The following is a 17497-nucleotide window of genomic DNA, read 5'->3' as shown; positions in this document are numbered from 1 at the left end:
CAGAGTTTCCCATCGCGGGGTATGTTGACCCAGAGTTTATGGATAGACTCAGAGTTTGTTAACCCGCCTTTATGGAATACCCCTCTGTAGTTTATGTTGAGTACAACACTTACATATTTGTACAAATAATTTCATTCAAAGGCCTAACAAATACGTGTAATTTACATACAGTTTGTGTATATTTACGTTTATTTTGTGATTCATTAACATGACAGTAATTTATTTATATTTATTATGGATGATATGAAAGTAATTCTTATACTTTCTTGTGTTTTTAATTCAAACTAATACATTTCTATTAGGGTAATAATAATAATAATAATAATAATAATAATAATAATAATAATAATAATAATAATAATAATAATAATAATAATAAAAATAAAAATAATAATAATAATAATAATAATAATAAATCTAACTAAATAGAATAATAATTTCATATGAAGCCTTTACTAAATAAATCCCTGTTTAACTAAAAATCAAATCATAGCAATTTCTACATGCGTAATATTTTCTCTAACTAAACAAAAACAAATGAGTGATGGACATAAAAAGTAAACACAACACAAACAAACATTCACTGACCGCCTGCTCTCCAAACTGAAACAACAACTACTAACGCTGGCTCACACAAGGAATGGAAGTTTTCATTACAGCTTTCCACAAATTCATTAAAAAAAATACAATTCTTAATATAATGTACATAATATACAAATATTTTAAGTGACATAAAATACACTGACTGTACAAAATACATATGAATTAAGTTTTTGTTCTTTTAAAAAATACTAGTATAAGTTTTCAGTGAAACGGTCCCAAACTTTTGAGACTTTAGGTTGGTTCTTCTTCTGTTGCACAATTCTTCTTCACAATGAAAACGGTGAAGCGACACTGCTCCTAGCAGTTCATCTATGGTACTGCAGCAAAAATGAAGCAGAAAGATTGTAACATGAATTTACAACACTGAACGACGCGTAGACGCAATTTTTGTCGTCAACATTATCAATTATGTACCAATAAATTTTAGCATTATTGAATATGTTACACACATTGTGGTTGACGCAAATCTCGAGAGAGTCTAGGTATTTATTTCTATTTTTTCTTATGTTCCCCATGGCATGAATCTCTAACTCCGCCTATGGTTCAGCCCAGCCCCTTTACTCTTTGACCCTGCTCAGCCAGCGCCGCTTCCTGCTAAGCTAAGCAACCAAAGTATGTGGGATAGGATTATTTTTATGGATCTGAGTCACTCATAAAATTGAGTTTTAGAAGGGATCTGATGACAGGTTAGCATTAGCATTAGCATGGCAGTGTTTACCTCCAGGTATGGGATGGGCGTGATCTGGGGGAGCGGATATTCCTTCAGCAGTCGCTCCTCGTCCAGAAACTTTCCGGCTCGGCCGTTGAACGCCGGCTGGAAGAGACCATAGTTCAAAACATCCGACAGAGACTGAGTCAACGTCACCAGAACCCTCTGCTTACTGGTCCAAACTGGCAACTCTGGGTCCAACCGCAAACACTTCTGAGAGAGCCAGAGACAGAAACAGACAGACGGACGGACAGAGAGCGAGACAGACGCACAGACAGACAGGTTTGTGCCAGGCCTTGGGTTTGCAGGAACACAGGAGCACAGACGCCTGTGTGCCTGTTACCGTCTGCTGGAGGTCCGGGATCCCGATCCGGACCACCATGCTGCTTCCAGGGGGTCCGTCCTCCATGTCGTCGTCCCTGGCAACAGCAGAGCCTGTCGGGTTGCCATTAGTAACCGCCTGTTGCCGTTGGCGATCATGTTTAGTGTCGGCAGCCGGACTCAGAGGCATGTGTCTGAAACAGAGAGGCGACCAATCAGAGAGCAGATACAGATGGTCAGTTGTTTTGTTTTTATGTGGCACTATAAGTTTTTTGGAGGGGAAGATGCAGGTCCTGGACAGGAATTGGCCGCCTTCCACCCAATGACAGCTGGAGATGAACACCAGCAGAGCCCTGGGACCCCGACAGCTGAACATGTTTGTTTGTTTGTTTGTTTATTTGTTTGTTGTGACTCTGTGAAGATCACTGAGGTGTTGAACGTGTCCTCGTGTTGCGCTCCATTCTCTGACTGGGACCTGACCTCCAACGTCCTGGGGATGTGACATCACTTCCTGTTTTTCATACACAGCCTCTAATTGTTTCAGAGTCTGCAAAGAGAGGATGGAGGTCTGAAGGAGCTCAAACACGACCTCTGACCTTTCCTCTGAGAATGAGCTGAGCTGCTGCTGGAGGTGACGAATGCAAACACGCCAGAAAACACAGAATAAAACATTAAAAACAAATAAAGCCGATAAAGTTAACGCATTATCACGTTAATGCATTATCTTTTTAACGCAGATCATGATTTTAATCTGCATTAATCGCATTTTTTTTTTTCTTTTAATGTGTCTGGTTCATCGAGGTTATTTCGTACTGTTGTAAGCTTTGTGTTACCTTAAATAATGATGCATTATGGGAAGTTGAGGCCTAACATGTTTGAGAAGTGTAGTAAATGTTGCTGTTTCCCGCGCAATGCAAAGTGTGTGCGCTGTGAGTTTACTAGTTGGCTAGCTAGCTAGTTTTGTTTACACTGCCATATTGGCGGGAGAATCCGACCCTTATAATACTGCATCTGGTGTGTGTTTTACATCTATGGAGTTAGCCGCAAACAATGAGAAAGTTTCAGATGTTCAGATCCATTTGCAATGACTTCATTAACTTTCCGTCGTCCCACTCAGTGAATCTTTGAGAACCAACAAAAGTCTAGAGGCAAACAAATGGACATGTGGATTGGTAATGAACCTTCAGCTTAGCTACCTGCTAATGATAGCATCATCATCATCATCATCATCATCATCATCATCATCATCATCATCATCATCATCATCGTCACTCAGTAACAAAGGGAGTTATCAGCTGACAGAAGCTAACAACACACATGTGTCACAGAGGGAGGGGCCATGATAAATACTGAGATTGTTTCCACTCCAGTCTCACTTTTGGTCTCAGTCATTAGCAGCTTTTTACTGCTGATTGAACTAGTTTAGCACTGAGCTAGCAAAGGCGAGCAATGACTTGGTTTAATTCCAGTTCAGATTTACAAGGAGAAAAAAACCTAGAGTTATTGTAAAGGAAATATTGATTTAAAAGAAGAACTTTGAACAAATACATATATATAACAAATGAATACAAATCAATTGGACATGATTACACAATTACAAATGAATAGGAGAATGCTGAGGAAATAAAGCATAAAAAGGAGAAAATTTCCAAAAAATGTGACGAAAGCAACCACAAAGTGGGAAAAAATAGAAAAGTGACAAATTTATTTCTACAAAAATGAATAATAAAATAAATGATGATCATCATCATCTTCATCATCATCTTCATCATGGTGGTTTAAAGCTGGTCGGAGAAGAAAATGAGGATGAGCTGTGCGTTGTCATAGAAACTGGGATAGCAGGGAATCCTGTGCTAACCTAAGTGTGTGTGTGTGTGTGTGTGTGTGTGTGTGTGTGTGTGTGTGTGTGTGTGTGTGTGTGTGTGTGTGTGTGTGTGCTGATACACACACTCACTGTTGCTATGGTAACACAGTTCAGCAATTCTCAGAGTTTGGTGAGACTGATTCTCGTGTGTGTGCGTGTGTGTGTGTGTGTGTGTGTGTGTGTGTGTGTGTGTGTGTGTGATGGATTCATGTCCCCTGAGACACTTTCAGATGAACACACACCCACTTCCTTTAACTCGTCATCTGCAGAGAGCTTTTCAAAATAAAGTGTTAACCTGACCCAGTGAATGAGTTATGAGGAAGGTTTTTATACATCAGTCAATCAAACACTGACACTCACTCATCGTCCATTAAAAACCATAAAATATTTATTATGTTTTACTTCACCCTGATAAAATAGTATCTATGTTTTTAATTGGTGCTGAAGTGGAGCTGATAACATAGCCCCGCCCCTTTAACCTTTGACCCTGGTATAGGAGAAACGCAAATATTGATATTCAACTTTCCTTCTCCCTCACCTGGAAAGATACACAACATGTTTGGAAGGAATCTGAAATGAACGCTGCACTGAAAAACATCAAAGCAACATCAAAGAGTTATTTACTAAAATGATTTCGTTTGTTTCTCCTTCATTAACGACTCTTCTTGGATTGTGTGAAAGGATGTCAGAATGTCTGTGAGCCCACTTAGCACACGCTCTGTGGAGTGAATCACTTCCTGTCACCCGCCACAGTAAAAGCTGGGTCACTGAGGCATTATTTACCAGTGACATGTCACTGTGTGGAGGAGTTTCACATGATTCTGCTGCTCCTCAGACTCACTTTACAGCTAAAACATTTATTTACACTTGAATGTGAACATGCTAGCTCTGAGCAGGGTTGGAATCAATTACATTTTTCAGCAACAATTAAGTTTTCAATTACCCATGTTCAATTACAATTCACCTACGAATACAGTGACCATCATTTTTACTAATTAAAATAAATCACAATTACTGTGTCTGAAATAAATAATCTAATAAAAGTGAACTTTCTTCTTGTGTTAGCATCTCTAATGCTAACGGTTCCTAAATCAGTTGTAAAACACACAAAAAACAAATATCTATCATCTAATTTCTTTACTATCTATTGGTTACCTTGTTAGGCTTCATAATCACTGAAAATATAGGTATTAATACTTTTGGTATGAGCATCAAGCCTTTTTTGTGTTCATCAGGAAAATTCTTGAAAAACCAGTCGCCAGCAAACTTCACTCTCACATATCCCACAACAACCTCTATGAACACTTCCAGTCTGGTTTTCGCCCCCTCCATAGCACTGGAGCCGCTCTGCTCCCGACTCTGGAACTCACCACCTCTGGATCTTAGGAACATGGACTCACTCTCACAGTTCAAAGCCGGACTCAAAACACACCTATTCACAACAGCCCCCCCCCCTCACCCGCTGCTCTGTCCCTGATCGAGAGGTTGGGGATTTGATCCCAGTCTATACTTGTCTATGTGTCAAAGTGTCCTTGGGCAAGACACTGAACCCTAAGTTGTTCCCAGTGGTCGACTAGCGACTCAATTACAATTTAATTATGATTACAACAGCAATACATTTTTTTAAATTACAAATACAATTATAATTGACAACAAGCCTGGCTGTGAGGTTGGGACGGGACGTGATGTTGCCATGGAAACGGCTGTGTCAGCAGGTGATTGGCTGATTAGTGGTTCCAGGCTTTTGTCTCCCTGACAGAGCGACTCCACGCCTCCGTCTTTGCTTTTCTCTCCATTGTCTCTCACAGGATTCACACACTTCCTGTTTTGACAGATTTTCACAATAAACACCCGAGATATTATGTAATATCACAGAACACTGAGTGACGGAACGCATGTGAGACGTTTAACAAAACCACTGAGAGGAACTCTACTGGGAAACCAGTGAAACCAGTTCAGCAGTACAGACTGTTCTGATGGTTTGGATTTCTTCTTCGGTGGTTTGTGAGTTGATCTGTGGGTTCCCATGGTTACGGAGTGGAGTCACTGGTTAAGATGAGCTTCCTGTTGCGTGTGACTCTCAGGTTTTCAATGGTTCCCACTTTAGTCCACCCACACTCTCCAGTGAGTCTACTAGAAACCAGTGAGTCTACATGAAACCAGTGAGTCTACTAGAAACCAGTGAGTCTACTAGAAACTAGTGAGTCTACTAGAAACCAGTGAGTCTACTAGAAACCAGTGAGTCTACTAGAAACCAGTGAGTCTACTAGAAACCAGTGAGTCTACTAGAAACTAGTGAGTCTACTAGAAACCAGTGAGTCTACTAGAAACTAGAGTCTACATGAAACCAGTGAGTCTACTAGAAACCAGTGAGTCCACTAGAAACCAGTGAGTCTACTAGAAACTAGAGTCTACTAGAAACCAGTGAGTCTACTAGAAACCAGTGAGTCTACTAGAAACCAGTGAGTCTACTAGAAACTAGTGAGTCTACTAGAAACCAGTGAGTCTACTAGAAACTAGAGTCTACATGAAACCAGTGAGTCTACTAGAAACCAGTGAGTCTACTAGAAACTAGTGAGTCTACTAGAAACTAGAGTCTACATGAAACCAGTGAGTCTACTAGAAACCAGTGAGTCTACTAGAAACTAGTGAGTCTACTAGAAACTAGAGTCTACATGAAACCAGTGAGTCTACTAGAAACTAGTGAGTCTACTAGAAACTAGAGTCTACTAGAAACTAGTGAGTCTACTAGAAACCAGTGAGTCTACTAGAAACCAGTGAGTCTACTAGAAACTAGTGAGTCTACTAGAAACTAGAGTCTACATGAAACCAGTGAGTCTACTAGAAACCAGTGAGTCTACTAGAAACTAGTGAGTCTACTAGAAACTAGAGTCTACATGAAACCAGTGAGTCTACTAGAAACTAGTGAGTCTACTAGAAACTAGAGTCTACTAGAAACTAGTGAGTCTACTAGAAACCAGTGAGTCTACTAGAAACCAGTGAGTCTACTAGAAACTAGAGTCTACATGAAACCAGTGAGTCTACTAGAAACCAGTGAGTCTACTAGAAACTAGTGAGTCTACTAGAAACTAGAGTCTACTAGAAACCAGTGAGTACTAGAAACCAGTGAGTCTACTAGAAACCAGTGAGTCTACTAGAAACCAGTGAGTACTAGAAACCAGTGAGTCTACTAGAAACCAGTGAGTCTACTAGAAACCAGTGAGTCTACTAGAAACCAGTGAGTCTACTAGAAACCAGTGAGTCTACATGAAACCAGTGAGTCTACATGAAACCAGTGAGTCCACTAGAAACCAGTGAGTCTACTAGAAACCAGTGAGTCTACTAGAAACCAGTGAGTCTACTAGAAACCAGTGAGTCTACATGAAACCAGTGAGTCTACATGAAACCAGTGAGTCCACTAGAAACCAGTGAGTCTACTAGAAACCAGTGAGTCTACATGAAACCAGTGAGTTTACTAGAAACCAGTGAGTCTACTAGAAACCAGTGAGTCTACTAGAAACCAGTGAGTCTACTAGAAACCAGTGAGTCTACATGAAACCAGTGAGTCTACATGAAACCAGTGAGTCCACTAGAAACCAGTGAGTCTACTAGAAACCAGTGAGTCTACTAGAAACCAGTGAGTCTACTAGAAACTAGAGTCTACATGAAACCAGTGAGTCCACTAGAAACCAGTGAGTCTACTAGAAACCAGTGAGTCTACTAGAAACCAGTGAGTCTACTAGAAACCAGTGAGTCTACATGAAACCAGTGAGTCTACTAGAAACCAGTGGGTCTACTAGAAACCAGTGAGTCTACTAGAAACTAGAGTCTACATGAAACCAGTGAGTCCACTAGAAACTAGAGTCTACTAGAAACCAGTGAGTCCACTAGAAACTAGAGTCTACATGAAACCAGTGAGTCCACTAGAAACCAGTAAGTCTACTAGAAACCAGTGAGTCTACTAGAAACCAGTGAGTCTACTAGAAACCAGTGAGTCTACTAGAAACCAGTGAGTCTACTAGAAACCAGTGAGTCTACATGAAACCAGTGAGTCCACTAGAAACCAGTGAGTCTACTAGAAACCAGTGAGTCTACATGAAACCAGTGAGTCTACATGAAACCAGTGAGTCCACTAGAAACCAGTGAATCTACTAGAAACCAGTGAGTACTAGAAACCAGTGAGTCTACTAGAAACCAGTGAGTCTACTAGAAACTAGAGTCTACATGAAACCAGTGAGTCCACTAGAAACTAGAGTCTACATGAAACCAGTGAGTCTACTAGAAACCAGTGAGTCTACATGAAACCAGTGAGTCTACTAGAAACTAGTGAGTCTACTAGAAACCAGTGAGTCTACATGAAACCAGTGAGTCCACTAGAAACCAGTGAGTCTACATGAAACCAGTGAGTCTACTAGAAACTAGTGAGTCTACTAGAAACCAGTGAGTCTACTAGAAACCAGAGTCTACATGAAACCAGTGAGTCTACTAGAAACCAGTGAGTCTACTAGAAACTATTGAGTCTACTAGAAACTAGTGAGTCTACTAGAAACCAGTGAGTCTACATGAAACCAGTGAGTCCACTAGAAACCAGTGAGTCTACATGAAACCAGTGAGTCTACTAGAAACTAGTGAGTCTACTAGAAACCAGTGAGTCTACTAGAAACCAGAGTCTACATGAAACCAGTGAGTCTACATGAAACCAGTGAGTCTACATGAAACCAGTGAGTCTACATGAAACCAGTGAGTCTACTAGAAACTAGTGAGTCTACTAGAAACCAGTGAGTCTACATGAAACCAGTGAGTCCACTAGAAACCAGTGAGTCTACATGAAACCAGTGAGTCTACTAGAAACTAGTGAGTCTACTAGAAACCAGTGAGTCTACTAGAAACCAGAGTCTACATGAAACCAGTGAGTCTACATGAAACCAGTGAGTCTACATGAAACCAGTGAGTCTACATGAAACCAGTGAGTCTACATGAAACCAGTGAGTCTACTAGAAACTAGTGAGTCTACATGAAACCAGTGAGTCTACATGAAACCAGTGAGTCTACATGAAACCAGTGAGTCCACTAGAAACCAGTGAGTCTACATGAAACCAGTGAGTCTACATGAAACCAGTGAGTCTACTAGAAACTAGTGAGTCTACTAGAAACCAGTGAGTCTACTAGAAACTAGAGTCTACATGAAACCAGTGAGTCCACTAGAAACTAGAGTCTACATGAAACCAGTGAGTCTACTAGAAACCAGTGAGTCTACTAGAAACCAGTGAGTCTACTAGAAACCAGTGAGTCTACTAGAAACTAGTGAGTCTACTAGAAACTAGTGAGTCTACTAGAAACCAGTGAGTCTACATGAAACCAGTGAGTCCACTAGAAACCAGTGAGTCTACTAGAAACCAGTGAGTCTACTAGAAACCAGAGTCTACATGAAACCAGTGAGTCTACTAGAAACTAGAGTCTACATGAAACCAGTGAGTCCACTAGAAACTAGAGTCTACATGAAACCAGTGAGTCTACATGAAACCAGTGAGTCTACATGAAACCAGTGAGTCTACTAGAAACCAGTGAGTACTAGAAACCAGTGAGTCTACTAGAAACCAGAGTCTACATGAAACCAGTGAGTCTACTAGAAACTAGTGAGTCTACTAGAAACCAGTGAGTCTACATGAAACCAGTGAGTCTACATGAAACCAGTGAGTCTACTAGAAACCAGTGAGTACTAGAAACCAGTGAGTCTACTAGAAACTAGTGAGTCTACTAGAAACCAGTGAGTCTACATGAAACCAGTGAGTCTACTAGAAACCAGAGTCTACATGAAACCAGTGAGTCTACTAGAAACTAGTGAGTCTACTAGAAACCAGTGAGTCTACATGAAACCAGTGAGTCTACTAGAAACCAGTGAGTACTAGAAACCAGTGAGTCTACATGAAACCAGTGAGTACTAGAAACCAGTGAGTACTAGAAACCAGTGAGTCTACTAGAAACTAGTGAGTCTACTTGAAACCAGTGAGTCTACTAGAAACCAGTGAGTCTACTAGAAACTAGTGAGTCTACTTGAAACCAGTGAGTCTACTAGAAACCAGTGCGTCCACTAGAAACTAGTGAGTCTACATGAAACCAGTGAGTCCACTAGAAACCAGTGAGTCTACATGAAACCAGTGAGTCTACTAGAAACTAGTGAGTCTACTAGAAACCAGTGAGTCTACTAGAAACCAGAGTCTACATGAAACCAGTGAGTCTACATGAAACCAGTGAGTCTACATGAAACCAGTGAGTCTACATGAAACCAGTGAGTCTACTAGAAACTAGTGAGTCTACTAGAAACCAGTGAGTCTACATGAAACCAGTGAGTCCACTAGAAACCAGTGAGTCTACATGAAACCAGTGAGTCTACTAGAAACTAGTGAGTCTACTAGAAACCAGTGAGTCTACTAGAAACCAGAGTCTACATGAAACCAGTGAGTCTACATGAAACCAGTGAGTCTACATGAAACCAGTGAGTCTACATGAAACCAGTGAGTCTACTAGAAACTAGTGAGTCTACATGAAACCAGTGAGTCTACATGAAACCAGTGAGTCTACATGAAACCAGTGAGTCCACTAGAAACCAGTGAGTCTACATGAAACCAGTGAGTCTACATGAAACCAGTGAGTCTACTAGAAACTAGTGAGTCTACTAGAAACCAGTGAGTCTACTAGAAACTAGAGTCTACATGAAACCAGTGAGTCCACTAGAAACTAGAGTCTACATGAAACCAGTGAGTCTACTAGAAACCAGTGAGTCTACTAGAAACCAGTGAGTCTACTAGAAACCAGTGAGTCTACTAGAAACTAGTGAGTCTACTAGAAACTAGTGAGTCTACTAGAAACCAGTGAGTCTACATGAAACCAGTGAGTCCACTAGAAACCAGTGAGTCTACTAGAAACCAGTGAGTCTACTAGAAACCAGAGTCTACATGAAACCAGTGAGTCTACTAGAAACTAGAGTCTACATGAAACCAGTGAGTCCACTAGAAACTAGAGTCTACATGAAACCAGTGAGTCTACATGAAACCAGTGAGTCTACATGAAACCAGTGAGTCTACTAGAAACCAGTGAGTACTAGAAACCAGTGAGTCTACTAGAAACCAGAGTCTACATGAAACCAGTGAGTCTACTAGAAACTAGTGAGTCTACTAGAAACCAGTGAGTCTACATGAAACCAGTGAGTCTACATGAAACCAGTGAGTCTACTAGAAACCAGTGAGTACTAGAAACCAGTGAGTCTACTAGAAACCAGAGTCTACATGAAACCAGTGAGTCTACTAGAAACTAGTGAGTCTACTAGAAACCAGAGTCTACATGAAACCAGTGAGTCTACATGAAACCAGTGAGTCTACTAGAAACCAGTGAGTACTAGAAACCAGTGAGTCTACTAGAAACCAGAGTCTACATGAAACCAGTGAGTCTACTAGAAACTAGTGAGTCTACTAGAAACCAGAGTCTACATGAAACCAGTGAGTCTACTAGAAACTAGTGAGTCTACTAGAAACCAGTGAGTCTACATGAAACCAGTGAGTCTACTAGAAACCAGTGAGTACTAGAAACCAGTGAGTCTACATGAAACCAGTGAGTACTAGAAACCAGTGAGTACTAGAAACCAGTGAGTCTACTAGAAACTAGTGAGTCTACTTGAAACCAGTGAGTCTACTAGAAACCAGTGAGTCTACTAGAAACTAGTGAGTCTACTTGAAACCAGTGAGTCTACTAGAAACCAGTGCGTCCACTAGAAACTAGTGAGTCTACATGAAACCAGTGAGTCTACTAGAAACCAGTGCGTCCACTAGAAACTAGTGAGTCTACTAGAAACCAGTGAGTACTAGAAACCAGTGAGTCTACTAGAAACCAGTGAGTCTACTAGAAACCAGTGAGTCTACTAGAAACCAGTGCGTCCACTAGAAACTAGTGAGTCTACTAGAAACCAGTGAGTACTAGAAACTAGTGAGTCTACATGAAACCAGTGAGTACTAGAAACCAGTGAGTACTAGAAACCAGTGAGTCTACTAGAAACCAGTGAGTCTACATGAAACCAGTGAGTCTACTAGAAACCAGTGAGTCTACTAGAAACCAGTGAGTCTACTAGAAACTAGTGAGTCTACATGAAACCAGTGAGTACTAGAAACCAGTGAGTCTACATGAAACCAGTGAGTCTACTAGAAACCAGTGAGTCTACTAGAAACTAGTGAGTCTACTAGAAACCAGTGAGTCTACTAGAAACCAGTGAGTCTACTAGAAACCAGTGAGTCCACTAGAAACTAGTGAGTCTACTAGAAACCAGTGAGTACTAGAAACCAGTGAGTCTACTAGAAACTAGAGTCTACATGAAACCAGTGAGTCTACTAGAAACTAGTGAGTCTACTAGAAACCAGTGAGTCTACATGAAACTAGTGAGTCTACTAGAAACTAGTGAGTCTACTAGAAACCAGTGAGTCCACTAGAAACTAGTGAGTACTAGAAACCAGTGAGTCTACTAGAAACTAGAGTCTACATGAAACCAGTGAGTATACTAGAAACTAGTGAGTCTACTAGAAACCAGTGAGTCTACTAGAAACTAGTGAGTCTACTAGAAACCAGTGAGTCTACTAGAAACTAGAGTCTACATGAAACCAGTGAGTCTACTAGAAACTAGAGTCTACATGAAACCAGTGAGTCTACTAGAAACTAGTGAGTCTACTAGAAACCAGTGAGTCTACATGAAACTAGTGAGTCTACTAGAAACTAGTGAGTCTACTAGAAACCAGTGAGTCCACTAGAAACTAGTGAGTCTACTAGAAACCAGTGAGTACTAGAAACCAGTGAGTCTACTAGAAACTAGTGAGTCTACATGAAACCAGTGAGTCTACTAGAAACTAGTGAGTCTACTAGAAACCAGTGAGTCTACTAGAAACCAGAGTCTACATGAAACCAGTGAGTCTACTAGAAACTAGTGAGTCTACTAGAAACCAGTGAGTCTACTAGAAACCAGAGTCTACTAGAAACCAGTGAGTCTACTAGAAACCAGTGAGTCTACTAGAAACTAGTGAGTCTACTAGAAACCAGTGAGTCTACATGAAACCAGTGAGTACTAGAAACCAGTGAGTACTAGAAACCAGTGAGTCTACTAGAAACTAGTGAGTCTACTTGAAACCAGTGAGTCTACTAGAAACCAGTGAGTCTACTAGAAACTAGTGAGTCTACTTGAAACCAGTGAGTCTACTAGAAACCAGTGCGTCCACTAGAAACTAGTGAGTCTACATGAAACCAGTGAGTCTACTAGAAACCAGTGCGTCCACTAGAAACTAGTGAGTCTACTAGAAACCAGTGAGTACTAGAAACCAGTGAGTCTACTAGAAACCAGTGAGTCTACTAGAAACCAGTGCGTCCACTAGAAACTAGTGAGTCTACTAGAAACCAGTGAGTACTAGAAACTAGTGAGTCTACATGAAACCAGTGAGTACTAGAAACCAGTGAGTCTACTAGAAACTAGTGAGTCTACTAGAAACCAGTGAGTCTACTAGAAACTAGTGAGTCTACATGAAACCAGTGAGTACTAGAAACCAGTGAGTCTACATGAAACCAGTGAGTCTACTAGAAACCAGTGAGTCTACTAGAAACTAGAGTCTACATGAAACCAGTGAGTCCACTAGAAACTAGAGTCTACATGAAACCAGTGAGTCTACATGAAACCAGTGAGTCTACATGAAACCAGTGAGTCTACTAGAAACCAGTGAGTACTAGAAACCAGTGAGTCTACTTGAAACTAGAGTCTACATGAAACCAGTGAGTCCAGTAGAAACTAGAGTCTACATGAAACCAGTGAGTCTACTAGAAACTAGTGAGTCTACTAGAAACCAGTGAGTCTACTAGAAACCAGAGTCTACATGAAACCAGTGAGTCTACTAGAAACTAGTGAGTCTACATGAAACCAGTGAGTACTAGAAACCAGTGAGTACTAGAAACCAGTGAGTCTACTAGAAACTAGTGAGTCTACTTGAAACCAGTGAGTCTACTAGAAACCAGTGAGTCTACTAGAAACTAGTGAGTCTACTTGAAACCAGTGAGTCTACTAGAAACCAGTGCGTCCACTAGAAACCAGTGAGTCTACTAGAAACCAGTGAGTCTACTAGAAACCAGTGAGTCTACTAGAAACCAGTGCGTCCACTAGAAACTAGTGAGTCTACTAGAAACCAGTGAGTCTACTAGAAACTAGTGAGTCTACTAGAAACTAGTGAGTCTACATGAAACCAGTGAGTACTAGAAACCAGTGAGTCTACTAGAAACCAGTGAGTCTACTAGAAACCAGTGAGTCTACTAGAAACTAGTGAGTCTACATGAAACCAGTGAGTACTAGAAACCAGTGAGTCTACATGAAACCAGTGAGTCTACTAGAAACCAGTGAGTCTACTAGAAACCAGTGAGTCTACTAGAAACCAGTGAGTCTACTAGAAACTAGTGAGTCTACATGAAACCAGTCAGTCTACTAGAAACCAGTGAGTCTACTAGAAACTAGTGAGTCTACTAGAAACCAGTGAGTCTACTAGAAACCAGTGAGTCTACTAGAAACTAGTGAGTCTACTAGAAACCAGTGAGTCCACTAGAAACTAGTGAGTCTACTAGAAACCAGTGAGTACTAGAAACCAGTGAGTCTACTAGAAACTAGAGTCTACATGAAACCAGTGAGTCTACTAGAAACTAGTGAGTCTACTAGAAACCAGTGAGTCTACATGAAACTAGTGAGTCTACTAGAAACTAGTGAGTCTACTAGAAACCAGTGAGTACTAGAAACCAGTGAGTCTACTAGAAACTAGAGTCTACATGAAACCAGTGAGTCTACTAGAAACTAGTGAGTCTACTAGAAACCAGTGAGTCTACATGAAACTAGTGAGTCTACTAGAAACTAGTGAGTCTACTAGAAACCAGTGAGTACTAGAAACCAGTGAGTCCACTAGAAACTAGTGAGTCTACTAGAAACCAGTGAGTACTAGAAACCAGTGAGTCTACTAGAAACTAGTGAGTCTACTAGAAACCAGTGAGTCTACTAGAAACCAGAGTCTACATGAAACCAGTGAGTCTACTAGAAACCAGTGAGTCTACTAGAAACCAGAGTCTACATGAAACCAGTGAGTCTACTAGAAACTAGTGAGTCTACTAGAAACCAGTGAGTCTACATGAAACCAGTGAGTCTACTAGAAACCAGTGAGTACTAGAAACCAGTGAGTCTACATGAAACCAGTGAGTACTAGAAACCAGTGAGTACTAGAAACCAGTGAGTCTACTAGAAACTAGTGAGTCTACTTGAAACCAGTGAGTCTACTAGAAACCAGTGAGTCTACTAGAAACTAGTGAGTCTACTTGAAACCAGTGAGTCTACTAGAAACCAGTGCGTCCACTAGAAACTAGTGAGTCTACATGAAACCAGTGAGTCTACTAGAAACCAGTGCGTCCACTAGAAACTAGTGAGTCTACTAGAAACCAGTGAGTACTAGAAACCAGTGAGTCTACTAGAAACCAGTGAGTCTACTAGAAACCAGTGAGTCTACTAGAAACCAGTGCGTCCACTAGAAACTAGTGAGTCTACTAGAAACCAGTGAGTACTAGAAACTAGTGAGTCTACATGAAACCAGTGAGTACTAGAAACCAGTGAGTACTAGAAACCAGTGAGTCTACTAGAAACTAGTGAGTCTACATGAAACCAGTGAGTACTAGAAACCAGTGAGTCTACATGAAACCAGTGAGTACTAGAAACCAGTGAGTCTACATGAAACCAGTGAGTCCACTAGAAACTAGTGAGTCTACATGAAACCAGTGAGTCTACTAGAAACCAGTGCGTCCACTAGAAACTAGTGAGTCTACTAGAAACCAGTGAGTCTACTAGAAACCAGTGAGTCTACTAGAAACCAGTGAGTCTACTAGAAACCAGTGCGTCCACTAGAAACTAGTGAGTCTACTAGAAACCAGTGAGTACTAGAAACTAGTGAGTCTACATGAAACCAGTGAGTCTACATGAAACCAGTGAGTACTAGAAACCAGTGAGTCTACATGAAACCAGTGAGTCCACTAGAAACTAGTGAGTCTACATGAAACCAGTGAGTCTACTAGAAACCAGTGAGTCTACTAGAAACCAGTGAGTCTACTAGAAACCAGTGAGTCTACTAGAAACCAGTGCGTCCACTAGAAACTAGTGAGTCTACTAGAAACCAGTGAGTCTACTAGAAACTAGTGAGTCTACATGAAACCAGTGAGTACTAGAAACCAGTGAGTCTACTAGAAACCAGTGAGTCTACATGAAACCAGTGAGTACTAGAAACCAGTGAGTCTACTAGAAACTAGTGAGTCTACATGAAACCAGTGAGTCTACTAGAAACCAGTGAGTCTACTAGAAACCAGTGAGTCTACATGAAACCAGTGAGTACTAGAAACCAGTGAGTCTACTAGAAACTAGTGAGTCTACTAGAAACTAGTGAGTCTACATGAAACCAGTGAGTACTAGAAACCAGTGAGTCTACTAGAAACTAGTGAGTCTAAATGAAACCAGTGAGTACTAGAAACCAGTGAGTCTACATGAAACCAGTGAGTCCACTAGAAACTAGTGAGTCTACTAGAAACCAGTGAGTCTACTAGAAACTAGTGAGTCTACATGAAACCAGTGAGTCTACTAGAAACCAGTGAGTCTACATGAAACCAGTGAGTACTAGAAACCAGTGAGTCTACTAGAAACTAGTGAGTCTACTAGAAACCAGTGAGTCCACTAGAAACCAGTGAGTCTACTAGAAACCAGCGAGTACTAGAAACCAGTGAGTCTACATGAAACCAGTGAGTCTACTAGAAACCAGTGAGTCTACATGAAACCAGTGAGTACTAGAAACCAGTGAGTCTACTAGAAACTAGTGAGTCTACTAGAAACCAGTGAGTCCACTAGAAACTAGTGAGTCTACTAGAAACCAGTGAGTACTAGAAACCAGTGAGTCTACATGAAACCAGTGAGTATACATGAAACCAGTGAGTACTAGAAACCAGTGAGTCCACTAGAAACTAGTGAGTCTACTAGAAACCAGTGAGTCTACATGAAACCAGTGAGTACTAGAAACCAGTGAGTCTACTAGAAACTAGTGAGTCTACTAGAAACTAGTGAGTCTACTAGAAACCAGTGAGTACTAGAAACTAGTGAGTCTACTAGAAACTAGTGAGTCTACTAGAAACCAGTGAGTCCACTAGAAACTAGTGAGTCTACATGAAACCAGTGAGTACTAGAAACCAGTGAGTCTACTAGAAACTAGTGAGTCTACTAGAAACCAGTGAGTCCACTAGAAACTAGTGAGTCTACATGAAACCAGTGAGTACTAGAAACTAGTGAGTCTACTAGAAACCAGCGAGTACTAGAAACCAGTGAGTCTACTAGAAACCAGTGAGTCTACTAGAAACCAGTGCGTCCACTAGAAACTAGTGAGTCTACTAGAAACCAGTGAGTCTACTAGAAACTAGTGAGTCTACATGAAACCAGTGAGTACTAGAAACCAGTGAGTCTACTAGAAACCAGTGAGTCTACATGAAACCAGTGAGTACTAGAAACCAGTGAGTCTACTAGAAACTAGTGAGTCTACATGAAACCAGTGAGTCTACTAGAAACCAGTGAGTCTACTAGAAACCAGTGAGTCTACATGAAACCAGTGAGTACTAGAAACCAGTGAGTCTACTAGAAACTAGTGAGTCTACTAGAAACTAGTGAGTCTACATGAAACCAGTGAGTACTAGAAACCAGTGAGTCTACTAGAAACTAGTGAGTCTAAATGAAACCAGTGAGTACTAGAAACCAGTGAGTCTACATGAAACCAGTGAGTCCACTAGAAACTAGTGAGTCTACTAGAAACCAGTGAGTCTACTAGAAACTAGTGAGTCTACATGAAACCAGTGAGTCTACTAGAAACCAGTGAGTCTACATGAAACCAGTGAGTACTAGAAACCAGTGAGTCTACTAGAAACTA

General features: G+C 40.7%; 1 protein-coding gene across 1 annotated transcript in view; it reads right to left on the bottom strand.

Annotated features, from left to right (window-relative positions):
• Positions 1-17497, bottom strand: part of shank3b (SH3 and multiple ankyrin repeat domains 3b) — a 53095-nt gene that overhangs the window by 17795 nt on the left and 17803 nt on the right. The window contains 2 exon segments of the mRNA XM_028450172.1: positions 1322-1525; positions 1656-1827. Coding sequence (XP_028305973.1) covers positions 1322-1525; positions 1656-1823 — 372 coding nt within the window. The 5' untranslated portion in view covers positions 1824-1827.

The sequence above is a fragment of the Gouania willdenowi genome, chromosome 6 (genome assembly GCF_900634775.1).
Source record: "Gouania willdenowi chromosome 6, fGouWil2.1, whole genome shotgun sequence".
Taxonomy (NCBI): Eukaryota; Metazoa; Chordata; class Actinopteri; order Blenniiformes; family Gobiesocidae; genus Gouania; species Gouania willdenowi.
The sequence above is the reverse complement of the archived record's forward strand: the minus strand, read 5'-3'. Positions and strand labels throughout refer to the sequence as shown.